General features: G+C 35.3%; 2 protein-coding genes across 7 annotated transcripts in view; one reads left to right on the forward strand and one right to left on the reverse strand.

The window, feature by feature from the left end:
- Positions 1 to 6899, forward strand: LOC113236685. Its single transcript, XM_026472844.1, has 7 exons — positions 1 to 57; positions 1452 to 1523; positions 1597 to 1727; positions 2264 to 2452; positions 2952 to 3143; positions 3265 to 3968; positions 4058 to 6899. The coding sequence occupies exons 1-7, from the start codon at positions 1 to 3 to the stop codon at positions 6034 to 6036; spliced, it is 3324 nt and encodes a 1107-aa protein (XP_026328629.1). The 3' UTR covers positions 6037 to 6899.
- Positions 6900 to 9704: 2805 nt separating this feature from the next.
- The window catches only part of LOC113236518 (kelch-like ECH-associated protein 1), a 54584-nt gene continuing 39506 nt past the window's right edge, over positions 9705 to 24782 (reverse strand). For 5 of the 6 annotated variants that reach the window (XR_003310968.1, XR_003310965.1, XR_003310964.1 and 2 more), the window contains 7 exons: positions 24443 to 24634; positions 16351 to 16482; positions 13599 to 13678; positions 13149 to 13354; positions 12630 to 12806; positions 10571 to 11933; positions 9705 to 10306 (listed from right to left, as the gene is read on the reverse strand). Coding sequence is in view for 1 of the 6 variants with exons in the window: in XM_026472627.1 (XP_026328412.1) it covers positions 11638 to 11933; positions 12630 to 12806; positions 13149 to 13354; positions 13599 to 13678; positions 16351 to 16482; positions 24443 to 24634 (1083 nt within the window). In the remaining 5 variants the exon portion in view is untranslated. Of the gene's footprint in view, positions 10307 to 10438; positions 11934 to 12629; positions 12807 to 13148; positions 13355 to 13598; positions 13679 to 16350; positions 16483 to 24442; positions 24635 to 24782 lie in introns of those variants that run through there. The other variant, XM_026472627.1, reaches the window with a different exon arrangement.

Genomic DNA, 24782 nt, shown 5'->3' on the forward strand with positions numbered 1-24782 from the left:
ATGGATGATTTATACGGTGATTTGGAGAATTACAACGACATAAACACTATTGAAGAGGTGAGGCAGTTTTAGCGCCAAATATTTTTCATCACTTCCATTGACCTACCAACAAATGGACGTCGGGACTAATACAAAAACCACGAAAAAATGTCCGATGTTAACCTATACAAACGTAGTGAAATGTAACGAAATATAAAAAACTAAAACATTTAATTTAAATTGTAACGTCATTGCAGTTAGGCAGTACTGCCTAATTTTGCTTGCATCAATTTAAGGGCCCAAAAACACTATATTCAGCTTCTACTGGAAATTTAACAATGCACCATATTTAGCTTCGACTGAAAATTACTTGAACACGACAAGAGTAATGGAATAGCCTTTATCGTAAATGTTAATTAATTTTTATATATATTATTATGTCCAATTTTGTATAAATTCACTTAATGAAATAATAAAGAGTTGGGCAGATACATACATATAAATATTACTACAAATGTGAAAATAAGCGTGTACTATAAGAAATATACTGATATTCCAACTAAACATAAACTCAAATATCTGTAATTCCGAAAACCGATTTATAATAAAACCTTTACACTTTTGTGTAATTTTAATGCTTTTCACAAATACAAAATTAGTTTTTATTTTGTAATCTTTCTAAAAAATACATTTGATATTATGAAAAGTCAAGCTAATGTTATTTTGGGCAAATGTATTTTCTGACTTCTAATAGGTAATCCCAAGCCGTAAAACGAGTACAACAATATTTTGTTAGTTATTGCTAACGTTTAATTAAAAATAAGATTAAAATCAAAGCGACTCTATACTTTCTTTGTTCTAAATGTTTCAATTGCTTGTGGTTCGAGCAATTGAAAATGACGAAGAAGTTTATATATAAGCTTCTTGAAATTGACACAATGGGTCTCGTTCCATGTTTTGCGCATGCAAAGTGTAGAAAAAGGACAGTCAGCTATTTGATTATTTTGTGTGCTTTTGTAATTTATATTTACGATTCATTTATATATAAATTAAATTCTATAAAACTGTACAACATAACATTTTTAAATGAGAACTATAATAACACAATATATTTGTTTAGTGAAAATATGATACAAAATGCTGTTTTTACACTTTACTGCAGTAATTTTTACAATTTATTATTATATGGTACTGTATGATTGACTACCGCGCTGACAGTCGAACAAACGAAGACTGTTGCGCGATCAATGCTCTGTATGTGATTTTAACGCTCTACAGATGCGGACACTTTTAAGCGGGAACCCGATGTCCATTTATTGGTAGGTCAATAATCACTTCAGTATTTTCCCGCAATTGTGACTTATGATTTAGCTTCGAGCTACTTAATTTCAATCAAATTTATATAGATAAAGTTTAACTTTTTGTTTAGAAATAAGAAGTACTACCCTTCTGACTTATAATTTTTTGTTTAGTTACGAAAGGAGAATGCAGAGCTGAGGTTCAAATTAGAGGAGCACAAAAGTACAGTCGATAAATTACAAAAAGTGAGTTTTGTAGTGTACAGGAATATTTGCTTTATTGTACTCTTACGGGTATCTTCATAGATTGATATGGCAGTCTATATTCCAGGATATTGATAAACTATCCTCTGAGTTCAAGACATTGGAGATAAACTATTCTTCATTGCTAAAGACTGCAAAAGCTGAAATTGAGAGGAAAACGCAGATTATTAACAATCTCAATTCTGAGTAAGTATCACATACCAATTGTATCTATGCAGGGAGTTATCTAACTGTTTTTAACAGTGTCTATTGTATTTCATGCAAGGATTGCTATGAAATAGAATCAATGCTATCTTGCTACCAATTTTTATGAATGTTAAGAAGTTGTTGATGAATACATTACACTCCAAAGGGTGTAATGTGTTGTATGCTTAGTTACACAGCTGTCTTTTCTTTTAAAGTGGTAAATAATGGGTCATTCTGAATGCTTGCAGTTGACAACAAATAACATAAACATTAAAACAAAACTTGAATAGAAACATTTGCTAAAAATAATCACTATTCAAATGCATGCTCCCTCACATACATCTTAATAAGTTTTTCATAATTCTAATGGCTCCACAATAGGGAATGCATTCAAGAATATATGTTTCACCATGCATTTTTATTTTTCACTGTCATATCTTTATCAGCCCTTTTTAAAACATTTTTAATAGTTTTCCCTAAGTTCATACAATTTGACACCTGTATTTGTAAGTTGACATACTTTTTTCATTTTTCAGGAAAGACATGTTGGTACTTAATTCCTTACAAAACGCCAACAAGAGTTTACTTAATATTAAATGTAATATGGCTAGAGACAAGTCTAATAACAGGTGGAAGGAAATGGCCAGAACGGACCTGGATACCTGCAAAGGAAAAAATGTTAAAGATGTACCTGAAATGAACATGTTTGAGACAGAAAAGGATCGGTAATTTTAATGTTTTTGATAGATGGCTCATCACGAAAAAACATGTGGTATCTTATACACAATAAAATTTAGCAAATTCTAAATACATCTGAGTAATAAGTCAAAAAATAAACTACTGGTTACAATAATATTCTTGAAAAGCAGCAACATGTTTGTCTATCTAACACATTTTCCTTACATTTTGTTAGTTTCACACAAAGAAAATTCAGTTAGTACTATTTACATTATAAATAGTACAGGGTCAAGAGTATGTTAAGCTAGACACTTAAGATTTAAATCCAACTCTATGCCACTTACGATAACAACGGGTCAATGTACAAAGTGTCAAGCTTGACTTGCTCTTGACTGTACTAATTGAATTTTGTATGCTTAGTTCTGTAAACTAGCATAGGCAACCACAAACATGTTTGTATTATGATTTTTCTTTCTGTGTTTTAATGAACTGAGAATAACAAAACCCAAAAGCATTGTGTATTTATTTTTTTTGCATTTTTTGCAGAGGCATTGAAAACCGCATGCCATCAACTGAGACTGCTACCAGTGGTAATAGTGAAGATAGCAAAAGGTTATTAACTGTTGAAAGCAGAGATGATACTTATATTGATAAGAGCACTGATAACAAAGATGTTTCTAAAGCAAGAAATCCACCTTCAGGGGTCAGAAGTAGGAGAAAGTCTATGTCTGCTTTAAGGTGAGCAATTTGTTTTGTGTATGTGTAATCTATGTTAATGGAAATGTGTATTAGTGATTGTTGTCATGTAAAGGTAAAAAGTTTCACAAAAATATATTTATGAAGGTTGCTTTGCTTTCAGTAAATTTTATGCAAAATTTAGCACTGACGAAGAGTTTGAGGAACTCTACTCCGCTGAAGAAAATCACGCAAAAGAATGGCCTTTAAAAGATGATAAAAATAGGAAAGTCTTAGAGAAAACTTATGATAAACAAAGTCACAAAGTTTCAGAGACTTCAGGTATTGATGACAAATACTCTAGTTACCATGAATCTTCTAGAGAAACTTATTATAAAGGTAAAACTAGATATATCGAACGATATAGGACCAATAGAGACAAATATGAATCAACTCAAAGGTCCAGAAGACATTATAGCCCTGAAAGAAGTTATAGAGCTCCGAGAGACCATTCCGATGATCGGTACCAAAGAATTGATTTTGGGAGACACAGAATACTAGAAAGTCCACCTTCAGAGAGAAATCGAGAGTACGATTCTCGCAGAAACCGAGATCGTCGGTCCAATTACGAAAGGGAGAATCTTTATGATAATAGGCACAAAGTTCCAGAAAGACAAGGGGTAAAACACAAGGTTCAAACTGATTATGAAGAACCTAGCAGTAAAAGAGCCAGAACTAATTCCAGAGGCAGGTTTTCCAAGAAAGATATAAGATGGTCAAAAGTTCAAGAAATTGCTGAACAAAGATTGCTACCAATTCCTCATAATACATCTTGCCTGTCACCTGATTACGTTAATCCAGAAATATTCCCTGCCCAACCAATTAGAGGTAATTTTTTGTTTTATTTTTATAATTCTTAACAATAATGAATTGTGAAAAAAGTATGTATTTGTATTCTTTTTTTGTAACTTTAACAGAAATCAGGAATACGGCCTCTACTAAATTGGAAGATCCGCGGCTGACAAGTAACCGGTACATAGTAAAGAAGGATGATAAAAGTACATCTTTATGCTCAGTGATTGGTAGAAATGTTGAAATAGTTCCTGTAAATGAAGCAGTCTGGAATATACAAAAAGTAAAAGTACCGGATGCTTTGCAGCGACAGCTGCCGTCTGCCACCACTTGCGCTGTTCAATTAGTTAAAAATTTATATATGGACATTGATAATCCTGTATCTAATTTATCGATGGAGTCAGGTGAAATACAGTCGGGTAGAAATACACCTGCAGGAGATATTACAGAAACTTTGTTTAATGATTACGAAAATGTTAGACCAAGTGAAAATGTTAGTGTGGATGTTGACAAAAAAGCAAACTCTCAAGTAAATCAAACTGCCGCTGAAATAGTAGCTCAGCCTATAAAATATAAAATTCCTAAAATGAAAAGGGTGCAAGAAGAAACAATATCTCAAAGTATTACTAAAAATACAAATCCGCTAGAAATGTTGATGACCGATTTGAAATCCAAATGTGAAGTAACAACACATACGGATGAAAGTATTGAGAAAGGCAAACCAACAAAACAAGAGAAAGACGCAACAAAGTTTGACAAAGCCACTTCTACAATTGAAGGTAAATTAGAGGACGATAACCCAAAGGAGAGAATAAAATTATGTATATCTCTAAGTAAGCTCAAGTGCAAGCAACCCCAGTCAGCAAGAGAAATAGTTGCAGGAGATTTAGAACTTAGTGACGAAACTTGCGACGATTCAGAATTGCAAAACGATAGACTAACTTTAAGAAACAAAGTGCGATTAGATAAATCTCAAAAAAGCCATCAATATAAATCTCACACAAGTGAACATAAACCAAAAAATCAAGACAGTAGTAACATCGAAGTCACCAAGTGTGCACCAGATGTAAATACAAAAGAGATAAGTCCTGAAAGTAGTAAGAAACGAAAAACAAAGAGGCGATCACAAAAGCAGAGAGGTTCAAGCCCGAAAGAAATATCTGAACAAATAGATACTACTAAAAATCAATCAGACAAGAAAACAAGGAAAAAAAGCAAAGACTCGAAAGCTTATACAACGCAGGACAGAAAAGCTAAATTCAGCGAATTATTTGGCGACAGTAGTAGCTTGATAACTCCTGAAGATTTGGGATTGACCCCAGTAAATGTGCCACCTGAAAAATATGTACCTATTTTCGAGGACGCCCAAGATGCCATCGATGTGAATGTGGAAGAAATAGGTAAAGCACAAAAGGCTTCAACATGTGTAGAAACTTATGAAGTACAGAACGAAACTCGTAATACCAATGAACATAAAATTAAATCTAAACCTGACAAATCTGGCAGTGAACGTAGACAGAAGATTAAAAAACTTGATGAAATTAAACCTGATTCTACAGTAGAGGTACCTATATCTACGGAAGATATTTCATTACATGAAACTATGAAGGCCAAAACTATAACTTCCGCCGAAATCACATCTGCGTCATTTCAAACAGAGACAACCCTAAAGAGTACAGTTTCAGAAGCACCGACTCTTGAAAATTTAGTTCCCGAAACTGCAACTAAAGATCTTGATGTTGTCAAGACTGTAATAATTTCTACTGGAATCCAATCCCAAGCCACAGAAAATAACGCGGAACTGCCAGTAAGCAATAACTTGGAAGACCTTATTGAAGATATTGTGGAAAAAGATATGCCAAAGAGACGGGATACTCACATTCATGCGCTTGCTACGTCAACGCCATATAAAGAAATACCAATGCCATGCTCTCAAACTGAATCAAACTCGAGACCTGAGAGTAGGAACTCTGAAGATAATAGGCTAGATGGGAATGAAGCTTCGTTAGATGATCGGAATTCAGTATCTAATTTAGACGCACGAGAAAATGATGCGCCTGATATAAGAATATTTGTAACAAGGCGGAGAAAACTTAAAAAATGAAAGATATGTATATATTTTACTTAGATACTACGTACACAGCAATAATACGCATGTTTTATTCCAGCGTGACCATGGTCAGTTTTTGAAATTTGACTAGCCAGATAAAGACCTCGCCATTTAGTCAAAACAAAGAAGCGACAAATTAAAAAAATTCGCGACTAGAACCGACTAATTAACGACTTTTTCTGAGTGCAATTAGATCTAAGCCAGGAGCTGTGGTACTCGAGACTAAAAATGTCGCTGAAATAATCTTATCCCAGTGTGGACAGTAAAAAACCTTAATATGTTCAAAACGGCGTTAACGACTATATCTAGTTTCTTACGACAAGAACCGACTAAATCACGACTATTTTTTAGTGTAATCAGATCTCATCTAGGTGTTGTGGTTCTCGAAATTGAGAAATGGTGCCACTGGAATAAGCTTATTCCAGCGTTGTCCACGTAAAACACCCTCATAACTTTTGAACAGCGGACCGAATAAATCTAGTTTTTTGCGACTAAACGGCTACTTTTTGATTGATTAATCAAATTTCAAAAACTCGACTATGGTCACGCTGGAATAAGCCACGTTAATAATACTCGTCATATCATGATGTATTTTTACTTACCGGTATTAATTTCGTTTAAGTACTTAGTGTTATGCTCGTTTCTGCAGAGTACATATTTTATAGGAGTATTTATTTAGCAGTATACAGAGACTTTACCATTAACTGGTAGTGTTATTTATTAATTTATTCTTTTTCTCTCGCAATTTTGAAACAGTGTAAAAAGTGTGTATAAACAAATAACTGTACATAGTTATATGTAGATTTCTCAAAAAAATTGAGCGATAACTATAATACATTTCATAAAATTAAAAACTTGATGAAATTCCCATAAGTCTTTATTTTTCTTATAAATAACCCTGATGAAGTATTTTTACAACAATCAAATTATTAAATATATTATAATTATTATACAATGGATAACTATTAAGACAGGGTCAATAAAATTATAGACTATACTACTTATAGGCAGTAATTCGTTGATTATGGCTTTACCAATTATATGGGTTATGTTAGCAAAGTTTGTTCGAAGAGGGCAACAATTGCAGGCATTGAGAGGTAAATTTTCTACCAAATGACGAATGAATTTTTAATTAAACCAATATAAAGTAACGATATGATATTAAATTGTGTACACTGGTGATTTTCTGTATAATTATACTTCTATTTTAAACATAATACGTAATTTAATAAATAATCCCCAGTCATAATCGAAATATTAAAATATCTTGTATTCTTGTATTGAACCATTTGTATAAAATAAATTATTAACTCTGGAACATTAAAACAGAGAGCAATATTTTCTCATTACGTAAATATTTATTAAGATATTATCTATATCTGAAAAATATCGTTGCTAATGTAACAAAATTTAATTCAATTTTCAAGTGGTTACATTCATTGCACCTTTGACTACATTATTTTAAGATTATCACAATACATAGGAAACCTTTAATTGAAGCATTTTGCTACAATTCAATTAATACAAACAACACGACGCGGCTGTAGCGACGCGGCTGTAGCGACGCGACGGCGGCGGCTGTAATTTAGTAAGTATTATTTACTAAGTGTCAACTGTTTTTACTCGCTCTTGACTGAACCCGATCGTGCGTCAAAGGCCTGGATAAGTACCTCAGTTGGCAGAGTATCAATAAATCTGATCATCGAAAAATGGTCCCCATCCAAAACTAACTTGTCTGAAACCCCTGTTCAACATTTTTTGCAAGAAGGGCATTCAAAACATGCGAGGCGGAAGTTCAACCTCCACTCAAGGGCGGGCGTTCCTAGGAATGTGTTTCGATGCACCAGAATTCACTGTTCGTCGAAAGTATTGGAGATGGGCCTCGAAAAAAAAAAGGAAAATATCAAGGATCCTGGTTAGATTCTACTGGAATCTAAAATTTCTAATGATCCATAGTGATCTCTAAAACTAACGAGTCTGATGTGGTTCTTACAATGTTAAAACTATTTTGTCAATTTCTCAAAAAATCTTACTTCTTGACTTTCGTCACTTTATTATTGAAGATGTGCCGTTCAGCGATACTTCTGATTAGATGCAATGAGCGAGTGAAACAAAGCGACGCCGGCAGCGGTGCATGTGCGATACACATTTTATCATCCATGGCGTAATCGCCGCATCTTATTTATTGTTTTAACGGGTTACTGCTTGCAACGACATGGTGGTACAGGATCAAGAGCTCGTCGAGCTTGACATTTAAGATTTAACTATATGCCACTTACATCAACAACGGTAAAAAGTGTCAAGTTTGGTGTGATCTGGACTGTATATAAATAAAAAAAAGATGTTATTAATAATAATTGTTTTTCTGTTATCTAAAACGATTACTGATATCCACGTCCAAGGTTGTTGCTGATGCAGGTTTTTTTACACATCAGCGGATGCTGATTTTATGTATTTAAAAAAAAAACGAGAAAATGCTTAGTGAATCTATTTACATGAAAAGCTTTCTATTTTCTTGATATGATAATAAAACATTATTTCAATAATTTTGCAACTTTTATTAACAAAATAACCAATCTGCATGAAAACAATCAATGTGCCTAGCTTAATCGTTCTGGGATTTTATCATATTTATATTAAAAAAATAACACCTGTGCTGCTTTTTCGGCTTACAGTCTGTTTTTGGAAGGTTTGTAAGTTTTTTGTTTTGCGTTTTGTTTGTTTGTATTCCAGAGTGCCTTTTAGATCATGTCACGACTCGAACATCCGCAATGAATATCAGCACCGATAAATGCGGATGAGGTGCTGATATTCGCAACAACCCTGTTCACGAATGTGGTGTTCCTGTTCATGAGTGTGAATGTGTTCATAAATTAGGACCCTAAGGTTATTAAATTTCTTTAGGTTACAGTTGGGTTCCTTGAAGTTGGGTAGTGTAATAAGCGTTTAAATGTAAGGGCGCTTACCTCACCGAGAGTATTCGCTTGTAATGTAACAGGTCAAATTCGAGCATTATATCGGTGAGGGAGGAGAACTACAATGTGTAACATTCGTTCACTCCCTCACCGGGAGCATTCGTCTGCAATGCATTTGTTCAGATTGTAAGGTTGCAATTCTACCAGATATAGAGGAAATGTTTTCAAGTATTTATTTAAGTTAGCCTCCGAGCGCATGTGAGAGAAAGTGATGGGAAGCCCTAGCATTTCACGCGCACATTTGCACGCACTCGGAGGCACTCACAGACACTCGCACGCACTCGGAGGCACTTGCAGGCACTCGGAGACACTCGCACGCACGCCTTGCTACCTCGCACATTTCAGGTTGAATCGTGGCCTAATCGAATCTTGGATGTGTTACATTACAGGCGAATGCTCGTCAATGAAAGAGGCAGTATTATAATGTAATCCTCGAAAATGAATCTTGAATGTTATATTACAGGCGAATGTTCGCAGTGAGGGAGCGCCTGAACGTACAAACGTGATACAAGTCAAAAACCAGGTGGCGCAGTTTCGGGAATTCCCGTAGCTACGGTATTGTATCAAGTTTGTACGTTATACGATTAAAAGTTGATTATGCTATGTACAATTTTGTTACAAAAATTGAGCCTTAAATAATAGCACCGATCTGCTTGCACATCGCCTTGCTCTGCAATTGCTTAGTAAGTATTCCATGTTTTTTAATTACCCTTATAATAGATAATGTTTATTTATAGTAAATAATACAAATACTATCGCATTAATAAAAAAATCTTTCAGATGCCTTTTGTCGCGTAAGGGAAATACAAAGTTTTCCTAAATTAATGGGAAGCAAACTAGGTGCAAATTTAATAAAGCCGAGGCGTACATCGGTGTATTAAATAGAATATCACCGAAGACTCTAATTCTATGTACAATAATCCCATATGTAAGGCTCTTTTTCAACAACACGAAGATAAAAAATATATAATACATAAATTATTCCAATTCGCTACTTTAGTCGATGATTGCAGTAGACCGCAATTATTGTGCTCTCATAGATATATAATCTCACTTATCACCCAAGGATGATTGGTTGTGAAGGGTGAAATAAATAAAAATATTTTTGTCATTTTCTTAACGCACAACTCTGAGAACCTTCAAATAGCAACAATTACGTAAGAAAATAATAATAATATTTTCGGATATAGAATTCGACCAAGTGTTTCTAGTGTGATCGCAAAATTGATTTTGACCAGACAAAACATTCGAGTTAACAATCTATTGCAACAGCTTTGTTGTTAGGTTGCCTATCGGTAGTCCGAAATGCTATTTTCCAGAAATAACGTTTGGTCGAAATTTCATAACCTCGAAAGTAATTTTGAGAGGAAAATGTTTTTTTCTTTTAAACCTAACCTAACCGAACCTAATCGTGTCTTTGCGATAAACATTCAACATATCCTGAAATAACAACTGTTTCGTTATAATTCGTTTTTCGGTGTAGTGAAAATTCGAACAAACGTTATTTCGGACAAAAAAATTTTCGACCCTGTGATAGGTTACCTTGTTGTTACCTTTTATTACGTCCATATATACAATTTAAGAAAGTTCGGCGGGTCATAGTTACACTGTTCACGTATACTGTTTCACAATCTGGTAATTTCAACCAAGAAATCATATCAAGACAGAGTATACAACGAACAAGAACAGGACTGTTCAAGGACAATTCAAGAATTGAAAAGAACCTTTACAGGCCGTGCACGTGTAGACGGTCAAAAAGTGTAAAAAAATTTTGGCACCAATAAAAAATTCTCAACAATTTGTGCGTATGTATTTATACAGGCTGTAACGGAAAGGGTATATAAATAAATGGACCTAATAAGGTACCTATCTGATTGAAAAGGTCTGTGAACATTTTGAGGTATACAAACATGATTAATTTTTAAAATTTAAGAACTATATAAATTTTCAAACCAAGTGTGTCTTAGCACTACGAGTGAATTATATTTTTTAGAAAGTTCGCGTCAAAGGCGTCAGAGGCAGTTTTACGGCAACGATACCAGGATTACGGGCAATTTAAAACATCCTCCTACGCCCAAGGAAGAGGCAAAAACAACTTGTAATAAAGGACAGTTATACTATCTTAAAAAAAACCCGTACCCACAAGAACTATACGCTGTGTTACTACAGTATTTCCAAGATGTACGACGTTTGTGATTTTAGTGTTTAATGCAATATTAAATTACAAGTACTGCGTATAAAACCGGTTGGTTTTATGATTATAAAGCCTTTAAAACCAGCGCAAGTTGCACAGGACACCGTAACTTTAATCGACTGGAACTTACACGGCGTATAGTGGCCATCATATCTGAATTTCTACGTAAATCGGTGCATTTGATTTGATATACCCTACCCGTTACAACCTGTATACGGATGTCTGTCTAATAAATTTAACTAGCTGTGATGGCCAACAATGTTTACTACTATTATAAACTAATAACAAATAAGTAACTCTTATCACATAACTCGTATCACATGTTAATAATAATCATTCATACACATACTGATTGCACTGAGAACAGGACATAATGGAAAAGGAATGTCTTTAGAATTTCTTTCAGAAAATATTCTATATCTGTTGCTATAAGCATCCTCTTGTATTGGATAGGGTGCCTATGATATTATTAGCCATTGGTATGTCTTCGCTTCTCGAAGGGCCAGAGTTGGAGGAATCAGGTGGTGACGCTCGTCTGTTCAGTTTTGTCATCACGGTGGGGATTTGTTCGTTGTGTTCGGAATGTGGCGAAACGTGCTGGTAGCACACGGCGGAGGCATGCCCGGACCGCACTGAGGTGAGCGGTGTTCCGATCTTCCATACATTGGTTGGTGGATCGTATACTTCAACTATGTTTAGGAATGATGTGCCGTCGTAACCGCCTGTTAAAGAAGCGGTGTTATTTATATTTCAAATATAAGAAAATTGCATGGCTTGGCTAATACAGGGTAAAATATTAATTATGACAATGTGGTATTGAATGACAAAATTGTGTACAAACCTTCATGTAACGGGTTCAATAGATCTTCAAACAAGAAATCTCAGCGTACTAGCATTATATAATAAGACAAGTAATGTAACTTCATACAAACGTAGCTGCGCGGCTTAAATGTGTGAGCGCCGTGTAATCTCGTGTTGAATGACGCGGATCGTCACACGCGCCATTCATTATAGAATTGAAGCGCTCGGTTTTTAAAAAATGACATAAAATAATAGACGTGTTTATTGTTGTGTTTATGACTGTTTGAACAAAATGCCTCAAATTCGGAATTGTTCAGCATTTCATTTCTATTTCATAATCATACTTCCGTAAACGAGATACTAATCCGCGATTCACAAAGATTATTTCAATATAGCTCGAGAATACTGTTATGAATACCTTAATTTTTCCAAATTATGTTTACAACCTGCAGGTACAACTAATATAATAATTTGGTAGCCTGTGGCATTGATGTGCCGAACAGGCAGGAGTTGCACCACTTGTCTTATTATACTATGTTACTAGACTCAAGCAATTGTTACTTTAGTAGACGCGTTTCTACTCGTAAGCAGTGGGAAGGATATTACGTGCTACTTACCCATAGCATATAACTTATTGTCCAAAACAGTCAACGATAGCGTAGATCTTGCCATGGACAGCGGAGCAACGGCTTCCCACATATTTCGTTCAGTGTCGTATCGCTCTACAGACGCTAGTTGCTGCGACCCGTCGTAACCGCCTACTACGTAGATGTATTGGTTCAACGCTGCTACCCCTGTTTAAAAATAAGTCTTCATGTTATTTAAAAGTTCATCAACATCATATCAGGACAGTTGCTTCAGCTCTACCAAGCACAAGTCCAATCGTGTATGGAGTATTGCTGCCACTGCTCTGCTAAATACCAACTGGCCACCTTGGATTCAATCGACAAGTGTGTCAAGAGGCTTATAGGTGACTCGGAATTAGTAGAGGTGAAGCTATAGAACTTGGGAATGGCCTATACTTGGGAATGGCCTAGTTTGAGACCAGGTCATTGGTGTAGTTGCCTGGCACATTACTACTGTTATTACGAGATTAATTCATTTAAAAAAAATGAAGTTCTAATAAACCACAACACCTGCACCACTCCTGGCGATATTCATGGGCGCGACCTCGTTCCAGCAATTGTTTTCAGGATGGTAGCACTCGACGGTGTTAACTCGTCGCGCACCGTCGAAGCCGCCAACAGCGTACAGTAGTCGGTTAACCACGGCTACTCCGACGCCGAGACGCGCGCACGACATCGATGCCACCGTTGTCCAGGTGTCTGTTTCGGGGTCAAGGCTGAAAATAAATTTATTCTTAGCTTATAGGCTTGTCAAAGTATTGTAATGTAAATGTATTTTTATTTATGATTGTGATACTTTCATTTATAAAATTCCTTCGGTGCACTGCACTGTCAACAATACACGAGAATAGATAAAATATATTTCTATAGAATTATTTTTAGACAAATATGTCTCAATACTTTAAATAATGTCACATAATATACGGAAACGGTAACAATCTAATTGATTTTTTCACTCACCATTCAACGGATCTATGGTATTGCGATCCTGCAGAGCCTCCGACTGCATACAGTAAACCATCCATAACTGCTACTCCCACCTGTCAAACAAATAGTATAATGTTACAACGCTGGGTTCATGTTCATATAGCTACCTTTATTCCAATTATATCGTGAATAAAGCATCCATCTTCTTACGTATAAAAAATACAGTTTCGCTCACTGTGTTCGTAGCTGTATACTTAGTTCAAATACGTAGGATTCTGTAATACTGCGTTATTGTATAAAGGCAGATATATACTCGATGGGCAGCGATATATCATAGCCAACTACCAACACCAACAGTGTTAAATTCATTTTTACTAAAGTTAATATCAATCAATTTAAATACAGCTGGTGTTCAAAACAGCCATTTTCTTTTGGTTTAATTTTTAATAGTTATAGTCAACAACAAAAATAGCTTTATGACAGTAGCAGATTTGATTTGATAGCGTTAACGCCATTATCCGCGATTGAACCGCAAATAACAGGTCACATGGATTACACAATCAGTGTTGTCGCGGTGTTGCCAGGGCAGTTGAGTAGAAAATTACATAACTGTAAAAATATACATACGCCTAAATCCAAAAAATAAAAACTAAATACGCTTAAGAAAAATCAAGCTATAGCCAGTAATTGATTGGTTTCATTTTCTTGGGTACTTTTTCGTCTAATTTGGTTGAGTTCGTAAATTATTTAGGATTCGCAATAACAAATATAGTTGATTGTCCTCAAAAGTTACGAAAATTGCCTTAAAAACCAATTTACTTAAAAAATTTATTAACTAAAAATTTAATAAATGTAACTATCTAGCAACAGTGCAGAATATTCATTCGCTATTATTGTCATATTGAATGCAAAACTACAAAACAGTAGAATAACAGATTATCTGGCAACAGTAATTTACAATAACAGTTATTGAAAAATCGCAAAATTCATTATTGACAAACAGCAGTCTTTGTCGTGTCTAACTAAATATATTATGTATAAATAAAATATTATTTTATTTTATAAAAAAAAGAAGAAAAATTATTATATAAAATATTATTTTATTTATATATATCCTAGATCATTCGAAAAACTAAAATTGTCGAATATTGCAATGATATACAGTGTGATTTTTTTAAATGTGTCGGTATGGGGAAATCAGAAACCATGGGAGGTACACGGAAACTGTGTTAGGAACCATTAAGTCTATTTTGTGAAAACAAATTTGACATAGTAAATTTATTGATCAAGCGTGAGTTGTCCTCAAAAAATATTAATATTGACAATTTTTTTAATGCTGATCAACCCAGTTTTTTAAAAATAAACTGGAGAAATAATTTTATGTTATATTCATACGATAGGAAAATGCAATGCACTAAATTGATCACAGTTCAAGTACTTAATAATTTAAATACATCTCTTATGTTTCCGGATTTCCCTACACTGTCCCAGTTAAAAAATCACACTGTATAGCGACTGAAATCGACTATCGTAAAATCAATTACTGTCAAAAATTTGTACTACTTAGTCTATTTTTACAGATGGAAGTTGGAACAGAAATGTCAAAGCTAAATGGCGAATCGGCTGCAGCTATTGTATGGCGTTTAGTGTAATGTACGGAGATAGTAAGTGCGCTGACGAACGAAGGACAATCTTTGACAAGTCGTCAAAAGTCGCTGGCCCACTTTTGGCACTATAGACGCTAAATGACGAGATCCTGGTTTCGATTTCCAGTAGGACCAATTTAAGAAACGAACTTTTTTAAATTGGTTTTCATGTGGGTGTTTTAGGTATTGCATTTTATTTCTGTGATACTCAAAGTACACGGGATCTCCCTAATTTGAAAGTAGGAACTGGTGTTTGGCACATATTGTTCCTATAAAAAGCTCTTGAGTTTCTGCACTGATCAACTGGGATGGGTGGATAGGCAACTCCTCCAAAAACTGACGTGTTAAGTGTTATCTCGAACATCTCAGAAGAGAGATCGATTTAAACAACAAAGAAAATTCGTTTAAAAAACTAACTTTTCTATTGATTGTTTAAAAATTCTCCTGTCACCTCTAGTTTGATACACAACGGTGCCGCTGGACATCCTGTAGGAAATGGACGTGCGAGTTTACGCGCGTCTCCGCCAGGCGGAGGAAGCTGCGCCTGCGAGAGGCTGGAGCAACCATGGATCTTGCGTCAGCGCGCCGTCGGTGCGATCCTGCCCAACCTCGAAGTCTGGTTGAGCCAGCGGAAGTGCGTCACCACTCACCGGGTAGGGCTGCTTTGGTGAGCATCAGATCGGGCGAAACCTCTCTCTGCCAGGCATAGTAGCGGCTATGCTGGCGGATCAAGAATCCCATGAGGCAGTGGTCTCTTTCTGTGAAGCGGTGATGCTCCAGATGGAGGTCGCTGAGCGTGATCGGGAGGGGGAAGATTCCGCTTGGCGGCGGCGTACCTACGGGAGATCGGAGCGGGGGCTCCGTTCGCCAGTAAGTTTGGCACCCGCGAGAAGGACGAAGGGACGGCGTGGCCCGCTTCGTCGTGAGGAGGGGTGGGGAGGACGTAGTTCCTCTTAGGTGTCGGAGGGATCCGGTGCGCAAAGTAGATTTTCTTAAATCGATTCAAAGCCGGTGGAAGTCTTTAACCTGTATCCGGTATACTAGGAGGATTAAATCACAAAAAAAAAAGAAAAAAAAATGGTACACAACAAAGGTCCTGAAGATCCTCACAGCTAATTTGACAAACACAGCATACGTACTCTATGCCGAGGTGTGGACATGGGGCTGCAAGGCCGCCAGTGTTCACTGACGGGATTGTACACGTCGACCCAGTCGCTGTCATATGACGAGCCCGGCGACGTATTACGCCCGCCCACCGCGAAAAACAAACCCTGCAAAACAAGAACACGTCAATACGTATACAAACCTTTTGGCCGGTATAATTATTTACCATACCGCTGTTATGACACTGAGGAGTAGAGAACTAGACCGACAGTTCAGGCGTCATAAATTCTGAAGGTGAGATATCAGGAGCCTGCAGAAGACTTCTGCTGGGGTACACTGGTTGGTCGGCATTACAGTTCGTAATTCGTTTCCAATAATTTTTTTTTCTCTTTGACGACCTCGGTAGCCCCACGTTTAGCATCATGAGTGCTGGAGGATGATGAGGAGGTCCCGTATTCAATTCCCGCTTGGACCAATTTCGGAAACGTACTTGCCTAAATTGGGTCTGGTGTGGGTGTTCTGCGTAATGCATCGGAGTTAACATCGTTAAAATGACAGGCACATGGGACTTGTCAACTTATGCCTCAAGGTGACGCGCGCACCGACAGTGCTTAGTGATTTTTAAATCACTTTAGTGCTTTAGCACTGAGTGGCACTGCAACTGTTATGGACAGGCAGGCGTGTCGCTTACCAGTAGACGCCCCACCTCATCATCCCATCACTTGGCATTATAAAAAAAATCGTAGAATCATTTTTAAATAGGCATATTCGAGCTTAGCGCAATATTGAATTAAAAACAGTAAACATGCGATTATCGTACGTGATTCTTGTTCGAGTCCAGTACATAAGCATATTCTTGAGTCAAATTGTTACGATAGAGTAAAATGTTAAATGTGTCAACCCGCTCGTTAAATAATAAGCTTGTATTCAACCCGTGTCTGAAAGTTGGTAAACATATGAACACATTGGTGGTATTTTAACAGTTCAGTCCTGAGCATATTAACTATAATGTTTTAGTCCATACTGGTTTCAAAATACTTTTCCCCTATCATTATAACGCACGAGCATACAGTGTATAATTTTTCACTTTCTTCTCTAAATTTGTCAGTACGTGCTGAAGTCCTACATTTGGTGTCAAGTAATGGCAAATTTTTGTGTTCTGGATGGTAGATGTTGCTGTCGTTAGAATCTTGTTTCTCTTATTGCTGCTAATAATACACATATTGTATTGATTATGTCGAGTATCGTGATTTGGCGGAGTCAGGCCAGTAATTAATGTACTTTGCAATTTTGGTGAACTAGTAGCGCCATCTTGCGGGGACTAGTGTTTATTATTACTCATAGTTATACTCTTTGAAGTTGAAAAATTCAAACTTTTCTTTTTAATTTATTTTTATTCTTTTTTTGAGTCGAACAACGACTAATAGGAGTAAAAGTATGTTTGCTATTATATTCTGTGCATATTTGCTTAAGTTGTTTATTTTGTAATTCCCGTTTTTGTAACGTCGCGTTTTCCTTAAGCAAAGTAATAATTTCGTTGTCCGTTGTGTCAAGTGTCTGATTCAGCCTATTTATGTCAGTTTGTAAGTCCTGTAAATCACTTTGAAGACAAGATATAGGCCCGGAGCAGCTTCTATTTAAGTCAATAGTGTTTGATGATATCTCAGTTTCTTCGTCATCTAAAGAGCTGAAGGAGTTCTCAATAGACACGTTTATGACGATTTTTTTGCGATCTGTAACTTTTTCGTTTTCTTTATGAAAATCCAACCAACATGATTGACATTTCCAGGTTTTTTTATTATCTGTAGTCATCAGGTGAAATCTTTGAGATGAGACATTTGCGCATGTTAAATCATAATATGTCTTGTCACAATTTACGCAAACTAGAAATTCTCTACCACTTAGAATATGTTCTAAGCTCTACCATTTATTTTTTGTTCACATTTATCACATCGTGTAGTCATTTTTTTTTGTGCCCTCTCGAGTCTACTAGAAATACTTAGTTATATACGTTCGGTAAATTATCACTAGATGTCACTGATTTACCTTGTACAATACAAAGTTTAGTACTGGTTGCAACACGTATTGGAAATGTCGTGTACTAACTTCGTTTTAAAGCGACATCTAGTTGTTGCACTGTGCAACTAGTTGATAAAATCAAACGTTATCGCTCGTGTGACGTATTCACAGCTGATTGACAGCTGTATGTTGTGAAATTTAATATTGTAACTGATTTAGGATCACCAATAATTTATATTTTTTTGAGTAAATTTCACTATTCTTGTACAGTCTTGTGTTATAGTTAAAGTACTCACTACAATTGGAAATTCTTGGGTTACAACATCCGTTTACACCAATTTGCACAATAAATAACTGGTTACGAATTGTTTATGAATTAGCACAATATACGGTAAAGTAGCCGTTCAATCTTTACACAAACACTTGTACAGAATATTTACACTTTTATAACTATTATGTCACTTTCTAAGCACAAAAAATACAAAATACCATTTATTACGAAATTTATATACGGAGCTAGTTGTTTACTGTGCGCAGTGGCGCCCTTCGAAAAGATGTTTAAATTTACTTTTCTTAGGTTCAAGTCTAATAACCTCAGGCATACTTACTAGTAAGTATGGAATACGTTTCTTTAGGGTTCTATCTCCATAGTAATTATTGACTTTTGGTACTACAAATTTACCAGAGGTCATTGACCTTGTGTTACTGCTATTAATAACAGGATACAAAAAAAAGCTACGGTCCTGTGCTCGAAAGTTGTTAACAGCTACCAGATATTTGTGTTTTAAGCTAACAGATAAGATTTTACAAATTTTAAATAATTTATTGTAATCTCCATTACATTTTTCTTTAGTTTTATTGTTTACAAGAAGTTTCAAAAATCTAACTTACATATTTTCAAGTCTGTTTGTGTATAAATTAAATGTAAGTCCATAACAATCTAGAGCATAACTTAGTATGGAGTCAATCAATGCCATATATAAATACTTTAATGTGCTGGCTGATATTTTAAAACTTAAATGGTAGAACTTGCCCAACAATATTCTAAGCTTATTATAAACAAAATCAATGTGAGTAGGCCAAGAAAAATGTTCATCTACTTTCATACCGAGCTAAGTGACACATTTAATCCTTTCTATAGGCTTGCAACTACAATTATTTGAATTACTGTGTATACAATCAAACGAATGGGCGAGTAAGGGACAGGGAGGTTGCTTCAAAGGCATATAAGGAGAGTATATCACTAATAATTTGGTTTTATCAGCATTTTTTTCAGTACTATGCCATTGTCGTGGCTCCACTTGACATCATGTACATCAAGTTGAACGAGACGACTGGTCTCTTCGAGATCTGTTCCTGCTCAGTGCACACAAAGGTCATCAGCGAACATGTGTGCTGTACAATATCGCAACACACCACATAAACTGTTAACATGCATCAGATAGCACACCGGTCCGCATTCAGAACCCTGAGGAACCCCTCACTGGACTTGTTTTTCTTCACTACACCTGTTACCCACCTTAGCCCTATAAGAACGGAAGGTTAGGTAATCGCGGAATCATTTGTTCAGTGGTTCACCAACCCCACACTTCTCCATTGCATTTAACAAGTCATTCATTTGTAACGTATTAAACGTATTAAATGGTTGTTAATTTCATCAGTAAAATTAGTGCTTTTTCCCTCTGAAAGCCATGTTGACATTTATTTAAAACATTGTTTTTGAGTAGGTAATTCCCAAGTTGGTCAACTATACATTTTTCTATAATTTTGTCAATGGAGGATAAAATAGGCTGTATGCCTATTACTATAATTTTTAGTATTACCTTACTTATAAATAGGACGCACTATAGCCTCTTTTAACTTACTAGGAAAACTATGACTAGTCACAGATAAGTTAACCAACTTTGATATTACCGGGGATACCCTGTCTATAGCAAAGTTTAAATACGCTCCAGATCACAACCGGGTGACTTATTTGAACTCATATTATTTATGATTTTCTTAACATGATGATTTTTCACCACCTCATCTGCCTGTCTGCCCTTTTGACATAACTATCCCTGCTCAGCCATTTAGTGTCACAATTATGTTTTATTTGTTCAATTTCATTAAAACTTTGGCAAAACTGTTGCAAATGTCACTTAGGTCAGCCTGAGAACTGAAATTAGATAAAATGAAACTATCTAAGTTAGGTCTACTATTTCCCATCAGTATATGAATTCTTTCCCATATTTTCTTTACATTTTTATTACAATCAACCATACATTTTTTATCATATTCATTATTACATTTAAACAATAATTTTGTACATTTGTTCCTATATCTAGTATAATTTAATCTTTTAAACACATTTTTTTTTGGTTGATTACTCCATACTACAAACAGTCTATCCCTTTCTTTTAACATGATTTTTAATTTATCTGTAATCTAGCTTTTGTTATTTCTACACCTAATACGAGTTATCTGATTTTTAAAACACTGATTATAAATGTCAGTAAACAACTTCCTAAAGGCAGTGTACAACATTGTTGATCATAACATTACCCGCGTGATGCACCACTCGGAAACAGTACGCGCGTGATGCATTACCCGAAACATTACCCGTGTGATGTATTACCTGGAACAGTACGCGTGATGCTAATATTACAGAGTGATATTTATGATGCGTGATGCTTAGTGTAATGAGTGATGTTGTAATGGTAATATCACGGAGTGATGTTTGTTTATGAGACATCTCATGTGATAGTAATATTGCGCGTAATGCAATGTTAATGCATCTAATTTGGAATATTGCAGTGGAACGATGTTTGTATTAGCACCCAAATTATTTAATAACTTACTAGATGGCGTAATTGAAATAAACCGTAGACAATTTAAACTGAAATTGCACAATTTGTTAATCAATGCTTGATTAAATACAATATTACAATATTTTGATTTTTTTACTTGGTAATCTAGAAGGACATGGATACGCTTTCATACAATCTTGGGCCAAGATGTAAAAAGTTGAAGGTGATATCAATAAATAGCTTATGTATTGTTATATCATCACTGGAAATTATACGAAATTTGTCGATCTGAGAACACAGTTATAAGAGATTTAGTAAAAGTGAGGTTATGTAACAACTTATAATAAAATTAACAGCTGATTTTTGGAGTGAATTTGTTATTTTTTTATATATACAGGGTTATTTTATAAATAGTAACGACAACATAGGAGTATATTACCTACTGACATTATAGACAACTTTCGTTCCATGACTTTTTACAAAACATAATTTACCAAAAATAAACTTTTAAGTTTTTGCTGTACTATCTGACACTGTTTAGATCTGTGTCTGGTAGTAAGTTCAAACAAGCAAGCATCCTCCCAGACGACGCCTACCCGCGCTCCTGCTTTTTGCAGAGTTATTTTATTACTGTTTAGAGCGATCAATTTCAAAATTTTTATTTTTGTATGAATGTAAAGTGTGATGAATTATAAAGTTATGGAACCAAAGTTGTTAGTATTTTGCAATATTTGTAAAATATAACCTCCCAGGACTATATTACTAACATCATAAGCAAAAACTTGGTTCCACAACTTTTAATAATTCATCACATATAACAACCATAACCATCTATACAGGGTATAACCCTTATATATTTGAAGAGTTGGAGGATGTTATGAAATTCAAAAGATTACAGGTAAGGATGTGATGTTTAAACAAAAAAACATTTTCTTAAATAATTTTTTTTAATTTCAATTATATTCCAAATCCTCAGTTCTAAGCTTCATCAAATATGCTGCTAAAGCTAGGTATACTCTTGATATTTCCAATAGCTGAGAAACTTTGTTGAGCAGTGAGCATACTTTATTCAAGCCAATCCATGTATTTGTATGTACCACTTGGTCCTCCATTTAATCTATGTTGTCAAAATGCAGTAAACCAAGATGTAGAACTTCTTATAGGGATATCATATCCTGGATATGCTTGCTTTGCTGTAAAAGTCTGGTACATAATTAGACCACAGGCTGCATTGACTTACAATTATATGGACGTCGGGTCCGCGCTAAAAAGTGTCCGAACTTATAGGGCGTTAAAATCGTATACAGAGCGTCATTCACGCTTTAGTCTTCGTTTGTTCGAAAATTGAAAATTAGACAGTACTGCGATGACATTACAATTTAAATTCAACGTTTTAACTTTTTCATATTCCTTTACATGTCACTATGTTTAAATAGGTTGACTTGGGACATTTTTTTCGTGGTTTTTGTATTAGACCCGTCGTCCATTTATTTGTAAGTCAATGACAGGCTAATTAAAAAATCCCATGCTTCAATAATCAAATGTCAATCACAAAGACAAGTATTGTGTTATAGGGATATAATATTTCACTCTGTACCTCTATGTTGTCTGGTATCTTTCAATAAAGCACCTATTTCCGTTTCTATAGCTCTCATCATGTAGTCTGGTAATACAATAGTAGGTTCAGATTGTTAGTTTCTAACTTTTTCATTTGGAGGCTCAGTGGGAAGATATTGTGTCTATGACTGTATTTATTCAGGATAGCTTCCTTGTGAAGAAATTGATGAGTCCGAGACTATATGGACAGCAGTTCGGTCTGTAGCTACCCAAGTATGACATGCGACGTGCCACTTCTACCTGCAACAAACAAACATAATCATTTAAGTATATTAAAAAATCTATTTGGCTTACAGTAAAAGTAATTATAAAAACATGTAATCTGATTCAACTTACAGTTTGAGGCCTAATCCATTTTTTTATAACATTATAAATTCTCAATTCACAATTTGAGTTCATGTGAAGAAGATGGCTGACTTGTGATGCAGTGAACGCTCACAGCAGAGGCAAACACTATGGTGGTCATCAATACTGCCTTGGTGCTTGCAGCAAGCTTGGCAAACATGGTCACTGCTGGTTTAAGATATTTAATCTTTAGGAACCTTTTAAATGTTTATTATCCGTCATTTGCAAAATTAACGGTAAAGAAAGACCTAGTAAGGAAACCTATAGGTCAGGTAAGTTAACAAATAAGAGGTGAGTACTTACAAATTGTGGTGCAAGCCATTAACGAATTACTGACAGTATCGTTTCGTCATCGTAGGCTCGTCGACCTATTCAAACAGCAATCCATGGTGTTTATATATCCAATCAATAAGCCGGCAGTCAACTCAAAATAACGAGTCCATTGTAGAAAGTCGTGGTCGAGGAATAAAACAATGGAGAACATTCAAATTATACGAAATCGGTACGAATTACGAAACGAGAGATCATTAGTATTTATGTAAATCTTTCCGGGGTTCTCAGTTAACTCACTCAGTGTTGGGTCATTGTGCCCGCCATCTTGCATTTAGAAATGCGAAAAGTCGTGTCAGCCATCATATATTCCGATTTAAATGACATTTCCATAAGGATAAACAAAAATATTTTTTTCGAAAATTCTTGGCAACCATCTTGGATTTAGAAATTAATGCCACATTCTCATTGAATGAGAATGTGGCACTAATTTCTAAATTCACTCCCACTCAACCCGAGCACTCCCAAACAACTCGAAACGTCTATAATTCTCGTTGTTGATCGACAATGTCGTAGGCACCTTTAGAATCCGTTCGCTACCTTTATTTTGTCAAAATAATCAAAATTAATACTACCATTAAATAGTTACAAAACTCGATTTACGAAAAATATTTGTAAATAGTTTTCGCCTTGTTTATGGGATTTTTACGTTTGTTTAACACTATTCTTCACACTTGTATTCGAACATATCTAATAGATTTATTAGATACGTTAAGATATGAGAAATACGCGCACTCCGCTTGACGCCTAGAGCGAGAACGTTGTCTGTGTGTGTCCATGGCACCCGCGACACAGGGTTTTCCTAGTGCGGGGCTATGTTGAGTGTGTGCGTTATTTATTTATTTATTTCTTGAACGCTACCAGGGTACAATGGCTTATTTTTTCTTAAGATTTATTGTATAGTTCAATCTTCCTTTTTGTTTAGTATTCGCAGGCCAGAGACTTATAAGCTTATAGTAGGCCCTTGTATTATTTAATTAATTTACTCTTGTGCTATTTAAAACTTAATAAGACATTATTCCAGTACCTTAAGAAAAGCAGCTCCAAGCCCAGATCTCGGTACCGTGAGTCGAGGCAAAGTAGTCCAGCAGTTGTCATCTAAGTTGAAAGCTTCGAACAGATCGATGGAATGTCTGCAGTACCCACCCGCCACGTAGATTATGCGAGGCGTGTTTGGTCGACGTTCTTTAACAACTGGCCTTTTGTGTAATGTTAGATCCTGGAATATTTAACATGGGAAGATTCGATAATGGCAAATAGACTAAGAAAATAAAAAATACTTATTTTTAGCAATAAGTCACTATAGACAGTTTTCTACGGGCAGCTACAGCTCCCATATCTTTTCTACATAAGTTTTAACTAGAAAG

This window comes from Hyposmocoma kahamanoa, unplaced genomic scaffold, assembly GCF_003589595.1.
Source record: "Hyposmocoma kahamanoa isolate Upper Pololo Valley unplaced genomic scaffold, ASM358959v1 92, whole genome shotgun sequence".
Classification (NCBI taxonomy): Eukaryota; Metazoa; Arthropoda; class Insecta; order Lepidoptera; family Cosmopterigidae; genus Hyposmocoma; species Hyposmocoma kahamanoa.

Coding starts and splice junctions, on each gene's coding strand:
- LOC113236685 (XM_026472844.1), top strand. CDS start 1: ATGGATGATTTATACGGTGATTTGGAGAATTACAACGACATAAACACT. Junction 58..1,451: donor ACATAAACACTATTGAAGAG/GTGAGGCAGTTT, acceptor TTTTTTGTTTAG/TTACGAAAGGAGAATGCAGA. Junction 3,144..3,264: donor AAGTCTATGTCTGCTTTAAG/GTGAGCAATTTG, acceptor CTTTGCTTTCAG/TAAATTTTATGCAAAATTTA.